General features: G+C 42.3%; 1 protein-coding gene across 1 annotated transcript in view; it reads left to right on the top strand.

Annotated features, from left to right (window-relative positions):
* Positions 1–10,455: 10,455 nt before the first annotated feature.
* The window catches only part of LOC140201492 (heterogeneous nuclear ribonucleoprotein L-like), a 42,762-nt gene continuing 31,314 nt past the window's right edge, over positions 10,456–21,903 (top strand). The window contains exons 1-2 of the mRNA XM_072265685.1: positions 10,456–10,876; positions 20,440–20,600. Of these exons, the coding sequence (XP_072121786.1) occupies positions 10,727–10,876; positions 20,440–20,600 (311 nt within the window). The 5' untranslated portion in view covers positions 10,456–10,726. The remainder of the gene's footprint in view (positions 10,877–20,439; positions 20,601–21,903) is intronic.

The raw sequence follows: 21,903 nt of genomic DNA, 5'->3' as shown, positions 1-21,903 counted from the left end.
CATGGAAAGCAGACAGTGTATCTGGCTCAGTAATGAAGACCTGTGCTAATCAACTGGCTGGAATGTTTATGGATATCTTCAACCTCTTGCTTCAGCTGTCTGAGGTGACTATCTCCTCAAGCAGGCCTCAATCATACTGGTTCCCAAGGAGAACATGGTATTGTCTGATATCATTTACATCCACTGTGATGAAGTGCTTTGAGTCATTAGTCATTAGACATATCAACTCCTGCCTGAGGAGTGACCTGGGTCTGCTCGAATTTGTCTACTGTCACAACAGATTAGCAGCAGATGCCATTTCATTGGGCCTTCACTCTGCCCTGGACACTAGGATAATGAAGATACATACATCAGGATGCTTTTCGTTCAACACTATCATCCCTTCCAAACTAATCAATAAGCTCCAAAACCTGGGCCTCAATAGCTCTCTGTGCAACTGGACACTTGATTTCCTCACATGCAGATTGTTCAGATTGGCAACAACATCTCCTCCACAATCACCATCAGCACAGCCCCCCGATCTACTTGCTTTGTACCTATGATTGTGTGGCCAAGTACAGCTCCAACGTGATGTATAAGTTTGCTGATGACACCACTGTTGTTGGCTGAAATAAAGGTGGGGATGAATCAACATATCGGAGGGAGATTGATGGTCTGGTTGAATGGTACCACAACAACTACCTCTCACATCAGCAAAACCAAAGAGCTGAATATTGACTACAGGGGTAAGAGGTTGATGGTTCATTAGCCAGTCCTTATTAGGGGATTGGAGTTGGAGAGTGTCAGTAACTTTAAATTTCATCAGAGGATCTGTTCTGGGAGCAGCACGTAGGCGCCATCACAAAGAAAGCATGACAGCACCTCTACTTTCTTAGAAGTTTGTGTAGATTCAACATGCCACCTAAAACTTCAACAACTTCTATAAATGCGCAGTGGAAAGTACTCTACCTGGTTTCATCATGGCCTGGTATGGAAGCACCAATGCCCAGGAATGGAAAAGCCTACAAAAAGTGGTGGATACAGCCCAGTCCTTTGCAGGCAAAGCCCTCCCCAACATTGACCACATGCACAAGGAACGCTGCCACAAGAAAGCAGCATCCATCATCATGGAACCCCACCATCCAAGCCATGTTCTCTTTTCGCTACTACAGTCAGGCAGAAAGTACAAGAGCTTAGGTCCCACACCACCAGGTTCAGGAACAGTTGCACCTTACAGCCTTCTGAGCTGGCATGGATAACCTCACTCTCCTCAACTCTGAATGGATTCTGTAATCTATCGATTCACTTTCAAGGACTCTACAACTCACATTTAGGTATTATTTCTGTACTTACTTTTTATTTGCACAGTTTGTCTTTTTTTACACATTGGTTGTTTGTCAATTTTTATTTATATACATATATAGTTTTTTCATAAATTCTATTAAATTGCTTTGTTTTCTTGTGAATACTTGCAAGAAAATTAATCTCAAGGTAGTAAATGAGGTGAGAGGAGAAAGATTTAAAGTGAAGCGGGGCAAGTTTTTCACATGGAAGGTGGTGGTTATGTGGAATGAGCTGCTATGGAGGTGGTAGGGAAAACAATCACAATGTTTAAAAGACATCTGGACGTGGATAGGAAAGGTTTAGAGGGATCTGGGTGAAATGCAGGCAAATGAGAATAGCTTAGGAAGGCATCTTGGTTGGCATGGTGGAGTTGGGGTAAAGAACCTGTTTACATGGTATATAATTCTATGACTCTCTGATGAGTACTTTTTCCACGGAACTATTTGGTAAGGCACCAGTTAGCTCATTCATGATGGGGAGACCAACTGCATGACAAGAGTCCAGCTGACTTGACTCACATGTTTGCTTTGTAGGCCTGGTGTAGGTGAGGAAAATGTGAATGCATGCTAGCTGTTGTTCACCATTAAGCTGTAAAAAGGTCTTCATCAGGGCACATCTACTGTGCTCACTTCTGTTCTCCGTAGCATCCAGGACATCTTCAGGGAGCAATGAGTCAACAGGGCAGCTTCCATCATTACGGTCCCCCACCACCCAGGTCATGCCTTGTTCTCATTGCTACCAGCAGGAAGAAGGTACAGTAGCCTGAAGGCACACACTCAATGATTCAGGAACAGGTTCTTCCCTTCTGCCATCCAATTTCTGAGTGGACATTGAACCCATGAACTCTACCTCACTACTGTTTTATTTCTATTTTTGAACTACTTATTTAACTATTTAATTCACATTCCTAACTGGTTGCATCACAGCCTGGTATGGAAGCAACAATTCACGTTTTTTTTTCGATTAATATGTATCACGTTGTACTGCTGCTGCAAAGTCAACGAATTTCATGATTCATACTGGTGATATTAAACCAGCATTCTGATTCTGATTTGCACTGAAATGAACACCCTAGAATGTTATCAGGGTTACTAGTGTAAACATGGACACACTCCCCCTCGTTTGCCTCATTACTGGAATGTTCCCACAGCCAGTGATCTCTCTTTCAAGGACTCATTATCTCATGTTCTCATTATTTATTGCTATTTATCTATTTGCATTTGCACAGTTTGTTATCTTCTTAACTCTGATTGATCTTTCACTGATCCTGTTACAGTTACTAGTCTTGCGATTTGCTGAGTATACCCACAAGAAAATGAATCTCAGGGCTGTATACGGTGACATATATGTACTTTGATAATAAAATTTACTTTGAACTTTGAAATATTGCACAAATAGTTTTGTATTTCTGGAAATTCCAGGTCAAGTGGTGATAATCTTGGAACTTGTTTTTTTTTGTCAATAAGGGTACTGTGGAGGGATTAAACAGTCAATGCTTTAGGCTGAGACCCTTCGTCAGGACTGGAAAGGAAGGAGTAAGAAGCACTTCCATTCCAGTCTTGTGGGTTCTGAAGTGACTGATGATGCCAATGTAGAAGTTTTCCACATGTAGTGTCCTGGTTCACATCTTTACTGTTATGCTGTAGGTATTTCATTTAGCAGTTCTGTAAGAGCTGTTTGTTCTGCTTTCAGCCTGTTTGGGTTATTGTTGAAGATAAGGGATGATGTGGAATGCGTGCCATCCAATTAGTGGGAGGTTTTCTTGGTGAGGGACAATAAGGTTGGGCTCGGGGCTTTTGTTCGAGAGCAGATGAAGAGAGAAGATGCTGGGGAGAACTGGCCGTAGCATACAATCCGGTGGGAGACCCGTGTGTTCGAGATGGATTGTGAGCGACGTTCAGAAAGTGATGTGGGCATTCCCATTGACTGAGGGTCCAGCGCTTGAGTGACAGAGAAGTTCAAGATGAGCTCCAACTTGTGCACATTTGACTGTTTAATTAGCATGGGCCCTTTCCTTTTTGTTATTCTTTACTAACCCTTTAGTTAAGATTCATAAATACAATTCCTTTAATCGCATGCAGTATACTATCTGTTATTTCGTGGCATTAATTTGTAACAGGGTAGTGAATTACACAGCATCCACAAAAACTGGGGGTTTGGGAGAGGGGGTTCGCACCTCAATCTCACACATTTGGTGGGGTGGGACCTAGATTGTCTTCCCTAGACTTAAGCAGCTGAGACACCAGACTATTTCACACATGTGGGACAGAATATGGCTAATGGGATGGGCATGTGAGTGGATTTGTGGTCTACTTCCTACACCATTGGATTGAGCTTCTGTGTGCTTGGGTGCATGGCCCTGAGGTTCTTTCTCAGTATCATTCTGAATGCTCCACTTTGAGGCTAGAGGCACCAAGAAGTCAGTGGGCATGTTGTGTTTCTTCAAGGAGGTTTTGAGCATATCCTGGAATCTTTCCCTCTGTCCACCTAGTTACCACCTCCATCAAAGAGCTTAGAACAGAGAATCTAGGGTCATCTGGGAGTCTAGGGTCATCCAAGCATACAAATTGTCCTGCTCTGTACAGTCTTGTGACAGTAGCCGAGGCCCCAATGCTTTAGATATTGGTCTGGGAGAAGATACTAAAGCTGGTTTGCTTGTCTGTTTTTAGCCACCTCCATGAGGGGCAGAGCCCTCCCTACCATCAAGGACAACTTGAAGTGCCAGGGGCAGGGGTTGTCCATCACTACCACCCTCACCATCTGGGATATGCCCTCTTCTCATTACTACCAACTGGGAGGAGGTACAGGAGCCCAAAGACCCAAACTCAATGATTTAGGAACTAACTCTTCCCCTCTGTCATTAGATTTCTGAACAGTCCATGAACCCATAAACACTACCTCCTCATTGCTTTTTGTCCACAGCATTCTAAAGGGTGAGGGTGAGCAGCCAAAAGCAGTGTTGCTTATTGATACCAACGACACAGGTAGGAAAAGGGATAAGGTCCTGAAGAGGGGATATAGGAGGCTAGGTAGAAAGCTGAGAAGCAGGATCTCAAGGGTAGTAATCTCTGGATTGCTGCCTGTGTCACACACCAGTGAAGATAAGAACATGATGATTTGGCAGATGAATACATGGCTGAGGAATTGGTGCAGGGGGCAATATTTCAGATTTCTGGATAATTGGGATCTCCTCTGGGGAAGGTATGGCCTGTACAAAAGGGATGGGTTACACTTGAAAATGAGGGGGACCAACGTCCTTGTAGGCAGGTTTGCTAGAGTTGTTGGGAAGGGCTTAAACTAATTTGACAGGGGAACAGTGAACCGGAGCAATAGGGCAGAGGATGGGGCCGTGGGTATGTAAGTAGATGCGGCATATAGTGAGACTGTGAGGAAGGACAGGCAGTTGATAGAGCAAAATTCCAGTTAGTAGTATGGTTTAACTACTACTACTACTACTACTACTACGTTGACTCAGGCCTAGGGGGCGGGTCAGGTCAGGGCCTTGCCTTTCTACTGGTACCACGTAGCCCAGTACTACCTGTCTCGGTCGGGTTGTCGGCAACTCAACTGGCACACCCCCTGGAGCACTTCGGTTAACCAGGGAGGAGGGTGTGTAGGCACCCAGCAGGACTGAAAACAAAACCTGTCAAAGGGCAGATGAACTCTTTGTGAGTCAACGGCCACCTACTGTCTGTGTGAGGAGTGGTGTGCCATACAGTCTTTCGTTTCGCACCTTGTAAGGCAAGTGTGGTTTGAAGTGTGTCTTTAAACTAAATGGGGGGGGGGGTTGTGTGTGTGTGTGTGTGTGTTTTCAACAGTTTGAAAAAGTTATGATGAAAAGGAGAGTGCTGGAAAGGTTACAAATGTTTCCAGAATAAATAACTAGATAGATAGATAAACCAATAAATAGTTTAGAAAGGAATAAAAATTTAACTTCTGGTAACATGGAGGCAAAATTGAAAATGGTGATGAATACAGAACTAAAGGTGTCATATTTGAATGCAGTCAATATATAGAATAAGATAGATGATCTTTTAGTGCTGTTAGAAATTGGTAGGTCTGACATTCTGGCATCACTGAGTCATACCTAAAAGAAGATCACACTTGTGAGCATAACATCCAAGGATACACATTGTACTGAAAGGGCAGGCAGGTAGGCAGAGGGGGTAGGGAGGCTCTGTTGTTAAAGAATGAGATCAAATCCTTAGAAAGCAGTGACATAGGATAAGAAGATGTAGAATCCTTCTGGGTAGAGTTAAGAAACCACAAGGTGTAAAGACCCAAATTGGAGTTACATTCAGGCCTCCAAACAGTAGCCAGGATGTGGGGCACACATTACAATGGGAGATAGAAAAAACATGTGAAAAGGGCAATGCTACAGTAGTCAAGGAGGATTTCACTTTGTAGGCAGATTGGGAAATCTGTCCACATATCTTCAGTGTATGTAGCTGAGCGTCAAGGGCATTACTGATTATGCAGGGGAAAACAGCGTTGGCTGTCCCAGTGATGCCTCCCTCCCTGACGTTCTAAACAACTTTTATGCACATTTCAAGCCATGCAACAAAATGGGGGCCACAAAAGCTGCTCCCCTCCCAGGTGTGCAGCCGCTGTCTGTAACAGCAGCACACACGAGAAGGATTCTGCAGAGAGTCAACCCCCGCAAAGCAGCCAGGCCAGACAACATCCCAGCCCAAGTACTCAGATTGTGTACACCAGCTCACTGACTTCGTCATTGACATCTTCAACACTTCACTCATCCAGGCATGCTTCAAACCAGTCACCGTCATCCCTGTATCGAGGAACTTTACATTTTCAGAACTAAACGCCTACTGCCCGGTGGCACTGACACCAGTCATCATGAAATGCTTTGAATGGCTGCTAGTGGCACATATCAAAGACTCCATTCCTGCCACCTTGGAGCTCACCAATATGCTTCCCTACAGAACAGCTCTACAATAGGCGCCATAGCATCTGTCATTCACCCGGCCCAGGCACACCTAGAAAACAAAGACGCATGTCAAAAAGCTACTTCTGGATTTCTTTTTGGCATTCAACACTATTCTCCCCACAGACCATGCTGAACAGATTCCTGCTCCTTGGTCTAAATGCACCAATGTGCAACTGGCTGTTGGACTTCCTAATGAAAAGACGTCAGACAGAATGCATAACTGCTCCTCCCTCCCCATCATCCTCAACATGGGCACCCCAGGGCTGTGTGCTGAGCCTACTGCCGTACACAGTGCTCACACATCACTGCATGGCCAAACACCTGAGCATTCGTAGCCATCAATTAGTTCAGTGGCAGGTCTGGCTGTTTAAAGGCACACTTAACTGAAACAACAAAACCCAACGGTTGTTGTTAAAATTTTCCTGCAACTGGTCTGAAAAGAAAAATGAGAAAATTTTGAAGGTTATATTTAATTAAATAACCTTGTATTTCAAAGTAGCAGCTGAGTTTTAAGCAGTTTTATTTATTCTTTCTTTGAAATGAGAAGACAATTCTATCAGTGTGAGAGGGAGCTGTGGTTAATGAAATATTCTGTAGTGCAGAATAGAAAAAAATGCAAAAGATCCTCCTGGTTAATTCAGCTTAACAACAGGGAAGATACACAAGTATGAGCAACAATTGTCCAACGCTAATCATCTCCCGCATCCCAGAAGTCCAGAAGTTCCCCGAGATGATAATCAGAGACCAGATCTGGGATGCCAACCAGTAAACCTGTATGACAGATTATCTGTGTCTCACCTCGATCTCCGGAGGGCCTCTCTAATCCACCCCAGAAGCAACCTGGTGACTTTAGTCCAGGGAGCAGCAGAGAAAGAGAAAGAAGAAGAGTCCTTAGAGAATGATACAGAAGGCCTCCAAATGAAGTCAACCAAAATCACTACAGCAATCCCCTACATGAGCAGACCAATGGCTGTCACTTGTCTGGTTCTGAATATCATCGTCCCCGGGATAGGTATGCATTTCTGTTTAAATGTATATCAAGGTGCACTTCTTTATTGAGAACTTGTTTTGTAATTACATGAATGGCTTTGTTTGTTTGCTGTTGGGTGTTGCATTCAAAGTGAAGTGCTTTGATGAAATTTTTAAAGGAAATCCTCTTGTGTATCCATAAATTCCTCAGTGTGGTCTTGGTCACAGTTCCTGGATCTTGCTGGTGGCCTGCTCTGATAGCTATGAATTATGAACCTTGGCAATCCAGCTATTCCTCCACACGATGTCTCATGCTCAAGCCTTCATCTGATTATTACTCATATACCTGTATGTATCTTGATTCGGATGACGAAATTGATGGTTTTATGGCTAAGTCTGAGGATGATAGAGGGGCAGATACTGTCATGGAAGGCGAGTGTCTAGAGAAGAACTCAGACAGATTAGGAGAATGGGTAAAGAAATGGCAGGTGGAATATCATGTAGGGAAGGGTCATGCACTTTGGTAGGAGGAATCCAGGAGTCAACAATTATCTAAATGGGGAGTTAATTCAGAAATCAGATGTGCGAAGGGACTTGGGAGTCCTAGTGCAGGATTCGTTAAAGGTTAACTTGTAGGTTCCGTTAGTGGTAAGGAAGGGAAATGCAACGTTAACATTCATTTTGAGAGGATTAGAATATAAAAGCAAGGATGTAATGCTAAAGCTATATAAGGCATTGGTCAGACCACACTTGGAGTATTATGAGCAGCTCTGGGCCCCTTATCTAAGAAGGGATGTACTGGCATTGGAGAGGGTCCAGAGGAGGTTCATGAGAATAATCCTGGAATGAAAGGGTTAACATATGAGGTGTGTTTGATGGTTCTGGACATATACTCGCCCAGAGTTTAGAAGAATGGGGGGGGATCTCATTGAAACCTATTGAATATTTAAAGACTTAGAGTGGATGTGGAGAAAATGTTTCTAATAATAGGAGGGTCCAGGACATGAGAGCACAGCCTCAGAATAGAAGAATGTGGTCTTGCAAACAGAGATGAAGACAAGTCTCTTCAGCCAGAGGGTGGTGAATCTGTGGAATTCACTGCCATAGATGGCTATGGAGGCCAAGTCATTGGGCATATTTAAAGAACAGGTTGATAGGTTCTTGTTTAGTAGGGGTGTCAAAGGTTACAGGAAAAAGGTGAAGAAAGGGAATGAGAGGGATAATAAATCAGCCATGATGGAATGGCAGAAAAGATTCCATGGACTAAGTGGCCTAATTCTTCTCCTATGTCCTATGGCTTATTTATTTATTTATTTATTTTCTAAATTTATAGTGATTTTATGTCTTTGCATTATCCTCTGATGCAAAACAATAAATTTCATGCATATAAATATGATTATGATTCTTGCATTTTCTAAGTCCTTGAGAAGCCTGCTGTAGGATCCTGGTCACAGACACACGTAGGAGTTACTGCTGCCTGGTAGACCCTGAGTTTTATGGCAGCTCTGGGGTCTCGATCTTCAAATGCGACATTTACTCTTTTTGTCTCGATCCTTCCTACCTACATTTCAAGTGAAGCAGCAATTAACTTTCACTTCATCCATTTTCATAATCACAGCCTGGTCTCCTCTCCCCTGTGGTAAGCAAATTCAAGTGTGGTGTCAGCTTTGCAGAGGATTTTCATTCCGTATGCTGAAGCAAGCCTGTGTATCCACTTGCTTGCTACCTTAATTCTTCACTCCCATTGTGACCCGTGAGTTTGAAACCTCCTGCTTTATCGAAGCCCGATGTAACTTCCAGGAACAATAGCACTTTTACCTTGGGCAGAGTGTAGTGTTTGGTAATCATTAATGAATTCAATAATTTCATGTAATCTGCTTTCTTTGTTTCTGTCACACCTAGCTAATCCTATTGTAAGTTATCCGCCTGTAAATTTAACTCTTTTTTTGTCTTCATTGATACTGCCTGATCTGCTGGACATTTCCTACAGTTCTGACTGGATTTCACATCTCCCGCGTGTCTCTTTTGCTCTTTTTTCCCCTCTTTCCAACTGCCCTTCTTTATCTGGGAACCAGAAGGCTTCATCTTTAGTTCATCATTATGGCATCCTGGCCTCAACATCAGCAAAGATAACCCCTTTTGTTTTTTTTCTGTCAGTCCCACACTCTCTGCAAGTTCAAACTCTGACAAACCATATCTGATTGTTCTGATATCTCAATGACGTGGGATCTGACTCATTATTTTATCCACCAGCCTGCTATTTACAGATCTGTGTGCTTGCATGTGAAATGGGAGTGGAGTTAGAGCCAGGGTATGGTACACCCTATTTCACAAGCTAAAACTCACTGGGTTCCATTTCTTGTGCTCCCTCAAACTCACCAAACCTTAGTTTCTCACACCCCATTTTTAAAATCGTGTGTAGGAAATACAATAGTTTGGAAAAAACCGTCGAAGTCTTGGAGAGCCAGGGCATTTGAATTTTATTTCAACTTGTTTCTTTCTGAAGATAGATCTTTGACATAAAACATCACCAATGTTTTGTTTCTATAAATGTTGCTGAACCTGCCTAATGATTAAAGCATCTTTCGTTTTAATTAGATCGTCCCTGATGTTAGGAGGTTCCATATGTAATCGGATATAGCCAACGTTTGGCACTGGAAGACCAAGGCTGTGCACTGGTTTCAAATCTTCTCCAATTGTACCGAAAACAAAATATGCTGGGAGTGCTCAGCAGGCTAGGCAACACAGGAACGTAGCCCTGAAGCAGCGTCTCGGCCCCAAACGTCCACTGTCTGCTCTTCTCTACAGATGCTGACTGACCTGCTGAGTTGCTCCAGCATTTCGTGAGTGTTGTTCTGGATTTACAGCTTCTGCCGAAGCTTATATTTATGATTTGTGCAGGAAGAAAACGGAATTAGACAGTTGCTTGACTTACTACGCATTTTTATCCGTTTCTGCTTCCAGTACAGAAGTGCGGCACCTGCAGATGGCCACTCGCGACCTTATAAGCGGGGAGGCGGGATGAAGAGGAAAGGGCGGTGCTCGCGGCTCTTGGATTGACACCCGGGCGCCCAATCAGAGCGGCCGGTCCCCCCCCGCAGCGCCGGCGATGCGGGAACGTTGCCGGGAGCCACCTTCCCTCCTTTGTCCCGGCGTCCAATTCCCGATTAGCTGGCAGGCCCGCGACCAATCAGGGCCGAGCTGGATGGGGGGGCGGGGAGGAGGGGGTGCACGCGCCCAACGATCGTCGTTCGGAGGTTGTGGACAAAAGGGGCGACGCGGAGCTGAGCCATCTCCCGAGCTGCTTCTCACCTCCCAGTTCCCTGGACCGGGGTGTCGTGCTCGGACAGTGGCTTTGCAGTTTGCTTTCAGGCGAGAGTCGGTTTTGTGGTTGATTACATAACAGCTGCGGCCGACTCGTCCATTCCCCCCACCCCCCACCCCCTTCCCCGCTGATCGCCGCCCGGCCCGGGACGCCTGTGGAGAATGTCCTCGGCAGACTACTACGACACGGGCGACTACGTGGACGATTACTACGAGTCCTCGCACCACCCGTCCAAGCGGCTGAAGGTCGCCGACAGCGACACTGATTTCGACAGCGACGATGACGGGCGTCTCTGTGGCTTGGATGCCGGGGTAAGCCTGCGTTGCTAGGAGGGAAGGGGTGGGGCGGGGGGGGGGTGGTGGAAGGTGGACTGGTTATGTTTCCTAGTGAAATGGAGTAATATGAATAGAAAGTAAGCACCGCTTGCTTTCCCCGACAGGCGACCCCCGCCCCCCCGGCTTACTGCACGTTGCGGCATTAATCGCCGATTGGTTTCATGCCCACCCGGTCTCGTAATATTTCACCATTCGTACCCGCATAAAGCGTATCTTATTGACCCCCATCATCACTTCCATTTGCCTCTTCGCATTTGCACCAGATGTGTCAACTTGACAATTATTTTGCTGAATGCGTTGTTGGGTTGCCAGAAGTTCAGCTGCTGAAAGGGGATGAAATGCGGTGTGTATGCAATCGTAAGAAACTAGGAACTGCTGGGCTGGTGGACCTCTCCATGTACTCTGGCTGGTTATCATTTGCTGCCACACGTGTAGAAGGCAATATCTTTTGAAACCCTGTGGTGTCCTAAACCAACGCAAAGTTCTTGATCATTTATCTCCACTAAGCTTTAAACGCCTTGCTGTGCAATAAAAATTTTGTTAAGAATCTTTGTCGGGGTGTTGCTAATGTGCTCTGTGACAGTTTACAATTAGGTCACTTGCTCTACAGCGTTTATTAGGCCCACAATAACTCGTTGACGATCAAAGTATGAATAAACATAGCTGTTTTGTGATTATGCCTATGGTTATAGTGAAAGGTGGCGTGACGTTACTTTGCTTTTCAGGACAGGATGATTTCAAATTGATTAATGCAGTTCTTGCTTAAACAAGGTAAAGCTGTTACACTGGGTAGTGGAAATTGATGTGATAGAACAACTTCTGTGGGACATTTTTCTGTATGTGTAAAGTGTTGTATTGAGCAACAGTAAGGAAGAGGTGCTGCTGGTCAGACTATTGAAAACCAGTATTTCCCCTCAAATGCACTTAAACATGCACTTCAGGAACCTTGAAGGCCAAAGTCTTTTAATTAAGACAATCATTATTTTATTGACCTAATTTGCTGGAATAAATCTTTCATGTAAGAACTCCTTTTCTGTAAGTTTCCATTCCTTTCTGATTTCCGATGACTCAATTTATTAAAACAGTTCACAAAGGTTTTGTTTAAAATAGCATCCCTAGTTCTGTGCAAATCCTATGTTGTTTTCGTTGCATTTGGGCAATTATCAGTATTGAAGATTAAATTTTGTGATACAAAAGGATTCATTAAGCAGCCCACCACCCATCCCATAATCTCTTTGACCTGCCATCAAGAAGAATGTACAGCAGTATCAGGGCTAGGACTGCCAGACTGGATAACAATTTCTGCCCTCAGGCTGTGTGACTAATGAATGCCCTTCTGCCACCCAGATCTCATCATTAGATTAACGAGCAGTTTACTATTATCTGTGTTGTGCACTACATGCACTTGAGTTATGTCTTACTAACTTATTTGTGTGTGATATGTCTGTGGGTGCACCATATTTTGAAGAAAGGTTTGTTTGTATATATGTACAGTCAGACGAGAAACTTGAACTTGATGGTTAAACTCTGCCAGTAAACTGCAAAGACAAAACTTGCAGATGAAGGTTCTTGGTGAAGGGTTTCTGTGCAAACAATCAACTGTTTATTCATTTCTATAGATGCTGCCTGACTTGCTGAGTTCTTCCAGCATTTTCTGTGTTGTGCTGGATTTCCAATGTGTAGAGTCTCTTAAGGCAAAACTTGCTGTGTATTTGATTTTTTTTTAAAATAATGGTAAGGACTTTTTACAATTTGGTAAAGATTTTTCTTATTCCATTCAAAGCTGTCATTTTTTTCTCAGACGTTTGAGAACTTGCATCCTATTTGTATTTTTCAGAGGAACATGTGCTTCTGTAAAGGTTTCATCTTTGGTTTTCATGTTCTAGTAGCAAGCACAGCAGTATCTCTGATGTGCTCTATCCCATCATCTCAATATTCAGTGTTCCTTATCACTATGGTCTGTTTCAAGATAAAAGTAGGATATGCTGGGAACATTTGGCAGATCAGGAACCTTTTGGGTTGAAACCTTTTGCCGGACTGGGAAGGTGGGAAAAACAAGTTGTGGGGGTGGGTGTGCTATAAGTGGCTAGGAAACTGTGAATATGTAACTAGATCCTCCAGTTAATGAGGCTGGAAATACAAATCGGAACCTAAAATGGATGTGGGATGTATCCAGCAGGTTGAGCTGTGTTAACAGGGAGAGGAAAACCTGAGCCAGTATCATAGATGGGTGACTTCAGCAAGAAATTACCATTTTTGAAGCAGAGAAAGTGAGTTACATAAACTTTAAGATTTTTCCAATGAGTCTAATAGGCAGCAGTGTTCCCAGGTGGAGGATGTTTCTGTTCCTCACCTTTGGAGTGGGTCTCATTGTAGTGGTGCAGAAGGCCATGGACAGGTTGAGTGGGACAATAGTTAAGGTGACAGGCAATTAGAAACAGTCATGTCTGTGGATGGAAGTTGAAGCTCCACAAAGAAGTCACCCAAACTGCATTTATTTTTTCAGATATAAAGACCACGTTGTCAACGCTGAAAGTAGGATACTGCTTAACCTGAAAAGACTCGAAGGGTGGGGTGGTTGATGGGCCTTTGATGATGAGAAGGAAAGAGGTGAAAGGGCAGATGTTGCATTTCCTACAGTTGAATAGAAAAGTTCTATAAGATGGGAGAGCTAATGTTGGGATGGAAGAGTGAGTCAGGGAGTCAAAAAGGGAGCAGTTACATAGAAAATAGGTGCAGGAGCAGGCCATTTGGCCCTTTGAGCCTGCACTGCCATGCAGTATGATTATGGCTGATCATCCAACTCAGAACCCTGTACCTGCCTTCTCTCCATACCCCCTGATCCCTTTAGCCACAAGGGCCATATCTAACTCCCTCTTAAATATAGCCAATGAACTGGCCTCAACTGTTTCCTGTGGCAGAGAATTCCACAGATTCACCACTCTGTGTGAAGAAGTTTTTCCTCATCTCGGTCCTAAAAGGCTTCGCCGTTATCCTCAAACTGTGACCCCTCGTTCTGGACTTCCCCAACATCGGGAACAATCTTCCTACATCTAGCCTGTCCAATCCCTTTAGAATGTTATATGTTTCAATAAGATCCCCCCTTCAATCTTCTAAATTCCAGAGAGTATAAGCCTAGTCGATCCAGTCTTTCATCATATGAAAGTCCTGCCATCCCAGGAATCAATCTGGTGAACCTTCTTTGTACGCCCTCTATGCCAAGAATGTCTTTTCTCAGATTAGGGGACTAAAATTGCACACAATACTCCAGGTGTGGTCTCACCAAGGCCTTGTACAACTGCAGTAGTACCTCCCTGCTCCTGTACTCGAATCCTCTTGCTATAAATGCCAGCATACCATTTGCCTTTTTTACCGCCTGCTGTACCTGCATGCCCACTTTCAATGACTGGTGTACAATGACACCCAGGTCTCGTTGCGCCTCCCCTTTTCCTAATTGGCCACCATTCAGATAATCTGTTTTCCTGTTCTTGCCACCAAAGTGGATAACCTCACATTTATCCACATTAAATTGCATCTGCCGTGAATTTGCCCACTCACCTAACCTATCCAAGTCATCCTGCATTCTCTTAGCATCCTCCTCACAGCTAACACTGCCGCCCAGCTTCATGTCATTCGCAAACTTGGAGATGCTGCATTTAATTCCCTTGTCTAAATCATTAGTATATATTGTAAACAACTGGGGTCCCAGCACTGAGCCTTGCAGTACCCCACTAGTCACTGCCTGCCTTTCTGAAAAGGTCCCGTTTATTCCCACTCTTTGCTTCCTGTCTGCCAACCAATTCTCTATCCACATCAATACCATACCCCCAATACCGTGTGCTTTAAGTTTGCATACTAATCTCCTGTGTGGGATCTTGTCAAAAACCTTTTGAAAATCCAAATATACCACATCCACTGGTTCTCCCCTATCCACTCTACTAGTTACATCCTCAAAAAATTCTGAGATTCGTCAGACATGATTTTCCTTTCACAAATCCATGCTGACTTTGTCCAATGACTTCACCGCTTTCTAAATGTGCTGTTAACACATCTTTGATAACTGACTCTAGCATTTTCCCTACCACCGATGTCAGGCTTACCGGTCTATAATTCCCCGGTTTCTCTCTCCCTTTTTTTAAAAAGCGGGGTTACATTAGCCACCCTCCAATCCTCAGGAACTAATCCAGAATCTAAAGAGTTTTGAAAAATTATCACTAATGCATCCACTATTTCTTGGGCTACTTCCTTAAGCACTCTGGGGTGCAGACCATCTGGCCCTGGGGATTTATCTGCCTTTAATCCCTTCAATTTACCTAACACCACTTCCCTACTAACATGCATTTCCCTCAGTTCCTCCATCTCACTAGACCCTCGGTCTCCTACTGTTTTCAGAAGATTATTTATGTCCTCTTTAGTGAAGACTGAACCAAAGTAGTTATTCAATTGGTCTGCCATCTCCTTGTTCCCCATGATCAATTCACCTGTTTCTGACTGTAAGGGACCTACATTTGTCTTAACCAATCTTTTTCTTTTCACACATCTATAAAAGCTTTTACATCAGTTTTTACGTTCCCTGCCAGCTTTCTCTCATAATCTTTTTTCTGTTTCCTAATTAAGCCCTTTGTCCTCCTCTGCTGGACTCTGAATTTCTCCCAGTCCTCAGGGGTGTAGCTTTTTCTGGCTAATTTGTATGTTTCTTCTTTGGAATTGATACCATCCCTAATTTCCCTTGTCAGCCATGGGTGCACTACCTTCCCTGGTTTATTCTTTTGCCAAACCTGGATGAACAATTGTTGTAGTTCATCTATGCAGTCTTTAAATGCTTGCCATTGCATATCCACCGTCAACCCTTTAAGTATCATTTGCCAGTCTATCTTAGCTAATTCATGTCTCATACCTTCAAAGTTACCCTTAAGTTCAGAACCTTTGTTTCTGAATTAACTATGTCACTCTCCATCTTAGTGAAGAATTCCACCATATTATGGTCACTCTTACCCAAGGGGCCTCGCACGACAAGATTGCGAACTAACCCTTCCGCATTGCTCAATACCCAGTCTAGAAGTTCCTCTGAAATTCTAGATGGGGATGGAGGATTGTTCAGTTTAATGTCCTCTTTCAGTGCCTGCCAGGCTATGATTGTTCTTAAAATTATGATTTGAAATTTGTGTGTCCAAAAGGTTGCCATTTAATTGTGGGTAGATTAATATTTGGTTTAGAGCTACTGCATAGTAACAGGCCCTTGTAGCCCAACGAGCCTGTGCTGCCCAATTGCATCCGTATGACCAATTAAACTACTAGTACATCTTAGGAAAGTGGAGCACATGGAGGAAATCCATACGGTCACAGGGAGAACGTACAAACTTCTTGCAGACAGCGCCCACAAAAATTAACTTGGCAAACTTTCTTAATTTTGTTTTGGGTGTAAGCTTGCTGATGAAAAGAAACTTTTAAAATTCAGAATGTGAATTAACAGTACAGTCATGGATGTCTCAGTCAATGCATGAATGTTTCAAGCTTTATTTAGTTATTACAGTTTTTGCTGTAGTGAAAATGCTGAGCTCTTACAGAATTTGCATTACCAGTTTAACCTCTGGTAACAATCCTTTAGCTCTGTAAATCCTTTTGAACTGGTGAATGTTTCTCAACTCATCTGTCATTTTATTCAAGCTATTTAAAATGTGTGTGATACTGTTTCTTACACAATGTAACATGTAAGTAGTTTATCAACATCTTTTTGCATTGTTCATTGTTCACAGGTGCAATATTAGTTGGTCCTCTGCTTAGAACCTGCCTGATCTTTTTTAAAAAAATATATATTTTTTAGCCATCCCAAAGATTCTCTTCCCCTCACGCAAAAACATATATTTTTACTTTTGGCAGCATCTTGTTTGGCTGTCATCTTCTGCATTGCTCCTTGTGCTTCCTTGGTACAAGATGTCAGGATGAAAAGCAACTATTATTTGGCAAATGTGTTTTATTTCATGGTATTACTCTTTGAAGGCCATTTAAGCGGCTTTTCCTGTTTTTAATTCTCAGTGTTATCAGCTTTTTGAGTGGCTGAATGATTTAGCAGAACCTGCCAGATTGGTTTGTATGTAAGTCTTGGCAATTTCTGAGAATCCATGAGTTTTGAACATGTTTTTTGTACAATTAATTTACAGAAACTTAAAAAATGTATGCTATAGTGTACTTTGTGTCTACTCTGCCATTTAACATAACAGCTTTTTTTTAATCTCTGCATTTTGGATCACTATCCCATTATTTCTCTAATATCTGAAAATCTGCCTTTGAGCATGAAAGATGAACTTTTGGAGGAGAGAATGCCAACGGTTTATTGCCCTTCGAAGAAATTTCTACTCGTGATCATGAAAAGCTTACTCCTCATTCCAAAACTGTTCTGTGGCCCTACATTCCTCGGTGAAGGGAAAACATCCTCTCTGCATCGAGCCTCTTCAACCCTTTTACGTTTTAATGAGACCTCCTTTCTAAACTATGGAGATTGAGTAACCTGGAATGACAATCTCCTTGTACAGAAAATGTATCATACCTGGAGCTGATCTAAAATATTTGCGCTTTGTCTAATTAAACTAGATCTTAATGTGTTCTCCAAATGCACTCTTGACAAAACCTTGTGCAATTGCAGTAGGCCTTCCTTTCTACCATATCACACTCAATTGTTGGGGGGGGGGGAATAGGACAAGGCAATTTATTGGCATCTTCTTCACCTCCATGTTGCACTTCAGTGACTGGTGGATGAGCACACCAAGATCTCTGAACATGTGCTAGATTACTGGGCATTTAGGATGTACTTGGACCATAGACCTCCAATGCCTCTCATCTATGTACTTATCCAAATTTCTTAAAAGTTGAAATCTAACCCACATTCACTACTCCTGCTGGCAGCTCGTTTTGTACTCACCACTCAGTGAACGGGTTCATTCTCATATTTCTCTTAAGTATTTCACTTCTCACCTTTCCATGTAACTCGGGTCCCAAGTGCCAGCAACATCCTTGTAAATTTTCTCTGCATTCTTTCAATCTTAGTTTCCTGAAAGTGTGTAACCAGAACTTAACATAATAATGCAAATTAGGCCTCACCAGCATCTTTATACATCTTCAACATAACATTCCAATTCCTATACTCATTCTTTGATTTATGAAGGCAATGTGCCAAAAGTTCTCTTTATGAAACCTTCTACCTGTGCTGTCACTTTCAAGAAAATTGTGGATCTATATTCCCAGATCCCTCTGTTGTAACACATTCCTCAGTGTTTTACTGTTCGCTCTGTGACTCCTGCCCTGCTTTGTCCAACCAATGTGTAATACCTCACACTTTTCTGCATTCATTTAACTGTTTTGCTCACTGATTTCAAGCACTCAGGCTCGGAGATGCCAGGAATGGCCGGGAGTGAAAATGATTTCACTATTTCAACGAATTGGGAAATGTGAAGAATCTGGTATCGACAATCATCTTGAATAAAAATGAAGATTGTGGATGCAATCATTGGTAGTATTGTATGAAGGCAGTCCATTATCTACATGTGGTGTCTGCACTGATTTTGTTCATTCTAAAGTCAATCAAAAGAATGTGGCAATGTAGACTAATTCCTCTGATAATTATTAGGAACTAAGACTCTTTTACAGTGCTATAGTAGTATTGATAGCGTTGTAATTTATTCTATATTTCATTGACAACAACTTGTCTATTTTAAACGTTTTTAACTATTTTCATGAAACTTCAGCTAATTGGGCCAAAATGTACTGGTCCCAATTAACCAGAATCCACTCTACTGAATATCAATTTAAGCTCTGAACTTGTTACAAGTGAAAGTATTGGTTTTAATTCCAACTTGAGAATTAATTGTTTTACAAGCTGATAGCTAATTGAAAGCGTGTCTTTGTCAGGTACTATTGCATATGCTATTTGCAATTTTTGTGTAACTGGATCTAGCAAAGTAACTCTTTAGTGTTAGTTGGGGGTGGGATGGCCAATTTCTATTGTAGTTATCTGTGAGGTTCCAATTGAATTCAGGCTTGTTTTGGTATCAGGTGGAAGAGCAACATCTTGTATTCTTTCTGAGTAGCTACCAAATTCAACAGCATGAGTATCGATTTTCTAACTTCTGGTAATTTCTCTCTTTCTCTCTCCCCCCCCCCCCCCCCGCCCATTCCCCATTTTGGTCTCTTCTAAACCCCTTCTCACCTGTGTATTGCGCCTCTGGTGCTCTCCTTTCCCTTTTTGTTTCATGGTCCACTCTCTTCTATCATATTCTTCCTCCTTCAGCCCTTTAGCTCTTCTTCCATCACCTGTTTCTCACTTTATTTCTTCTCTTTCCAGGCTTTGTGCTTTGTCTTTACAGTGAAACAAATGAAAGCATCTGCAGAGGTGATCTATTATAGACTTTGAGCTGCTCTTTGCATATGTTTGCATATATAGGTTACAAATGCCTGACTTGTGTACTGTGGGTACATATAAACACTTATTTGGGAGTTTGGCAGGGTGGATTTATTAGCTGTTTTGATGCTGCAGGCACTTGATTCATGGCTGCATTTCTGATTTACAAACTGGGTTCTGAACATTTAACGTGAACCCTGTATGCCCTTACTGTTTACTCAAGTTTTGAAACAATATTTTCTTCAGAAACTGCAAAGACGTGTATTTATATGGCTTGTCACCATCTCAGTCTCAAGCTTTTTATAACTGTTAATCCCATTTTTGTAAAGGATATGCAGCAAATAATTTGCAGAGAAGCACTCCACAAATAGTAATGCGGCATGACCAGATAATTTGCAATTGATTTATTGTCGCATGTGCTGAGATATGGTGAAAAGCTTCTGTTCACATGCCATCCAGACACATCACTCCATGCAACAGTACATCAAGACAGTTATAAGACTGCAGAGCAACACATCAAAGTTGCTGGTGAACGCAGCAGGCCAGGCAGCATCTCTAGGAAGAGGTACAGTCGACGTTTCAGGCCGAGACCCTTCATCAGGACTGCAGAAGCTGGTTGGAAAATTAAGCATTGGGTTTAACACTAAAGAGCTGACTTTTAGACATGTATTACTGGCATTTATTGACCATCTAATCACTCAAGTAGCAGCGTTATTGTTTTGAGCTGCTTGCTCATACTGTTGGACGTTTGCCATTTTTTTTGTGTTCCACTGAAGGGCTATTTCAAATTGTATTAGGAAATGGTGCTCACAGGTTCCTACAAGATGAACGAAATTAACAGTTGAAGTATGGGTGATTTCTTGCACTTATTTGTAGATGTTGCATATTGCTACCACAATATGTTGGGGGGGTGGATTATTTAGAATAAATAATGGAGTATATGTCTTCACCTGCTTCTTGCTCTCAATTCCACTTTGGAGTTGTTTCTAATGGCTCAGATTTTATCATGGTTACTAATTTTCTAATACTTGGCTTACTTAACTGCAATATCCCACAAAGAAAGAATGGATGGTTTGTATACAATGTGGGATTTTGGAGAGATGACTGCAACTGCAAAAATCACTATTAAATTTGAACATTTTAGGATCACGATGGAGATCGGGATCGTGATAGAGACAGAGATCGGGATCGACCAAGAAGCCAGTACAAGACTGCCCCATCACCTGTAGTTCATGTCCGTGCTCTTTGTGATTCTGTCATTGAAGCTGATCTAGTAAAAGGGGTTGATCGATTTGGACCAGTAAGGTAAATGAATCACTTAACTCTGCTTAAATTGGTTGGAAGCAAAATAAGGATGTGAGATATAGCAGAAGATGCAACAGGCAGTCTAGCATCACCAGGCCTACAAAATTAGGAGGAAAATAGTGTAGGCTTTTCCCCTCAGTCCTTATTAGCAGCTTTTCATAAGCTAATATGACACACTTCTTTAAGGAGAGTCAGCCTGAGATGAGCAAGTTAAAAATATTTCTAAGGGCCAACATAAATCATCATCAAATCAGTTAATGTTTCAGGCAGTTTTTCCTCTTCCCTTCTAAGTTGTATTCTCTGGAACCTGAATCCTCGACACTATCAGTTTGTTGTTTCATATATTAAAGGTAGTATGTCTTCAATAAATTTCCATTCTAAAAGTATTGCATAAAATGTTGAAATCTGATTCAAACATTTTAATGTCCTAGGGTGATGCACATTCTGACCCCAGTGATTGTAGGGATCCTTTGGGGTGCAGTGCTGTTGAAGTCTAACCTTTGTTGCCATCTTTTTTCCTTGGGGTTAATTGGGAGGTAGGTGTTTGTAGGGGAGAGAAGATGCCAGCTAATGATCAAGGCTAGAAATGAACCAATTTCCAGCTTCATGGTTTCTGAGATCTAGCACTTTGGAAATTGGTGATATTGTTGCTTGATGAGTTCTTATTAATTAGGGAGCCCTGATTCTTAATGCATGAATGGAAGGATTAGCAACCCTGTAAGTGTATACTTGCATACATGCAACACATAACAACACTCAAAAAAAAAAAAAAAAAAAAATTGTAAAAAATAAACTTGAGGTTAAACCATGTATATGGAATAAAATAGCGATAAATACTACAATGTATTTAAAACATTAACAGTATTATAACATTTTTAAAAACACATTTTTTAAATAGCTCTATAGTGCTTTACAGAAGGGAGCTTTTGGAAATGGATGTTTGCTGGGTGGGTAGTGTCCCCAGATACTTTTTCTCCCCCCTGCCCCCCCCCCTGATACATAACAGGTCCTAAGGTGATGGTAGATTGTAGTCAATGACCTTATCTGCTAACCAGATAGTTTGTTGAAGTTTCCATATATTATGAGTGGATGCTGCGCCAAACCAGATAGTAATGGTTGATGTGCAAGACTTTACAGTTCAATTGTAATATCACAGTCAATAAAACGAAACCTTGGGTATGAAATCAATTTACCTCATTGTCATACTCAAGCTTTACCTGGTGCATGTTCATGCTGTGGCAAAGTTAAAATAACCACCTTGTTTTAAAATTTTGAGGACAATAGCATTGGGTTGGCAAAATTT

Source organism: Mobula birostris, chromosome 8 (genome assembly GCF_030028105.1).
Source record: "Mobula birostris isolate sMobBir1 chromosome 8, sMobBir1.hap1, whole genome shotgun sequence".
NCBI classification, from domain to species: Eukaryota; Metazoa; Chordata; class Chondrichthyes; order Myliobatiformes; family Myliobatidae; genus Mobula; species Mobula birostris.
Note: the sequence above shows the minus strand (reverse complement) of the source record. Positions and strands in the feature narration are given on the sequence as shown.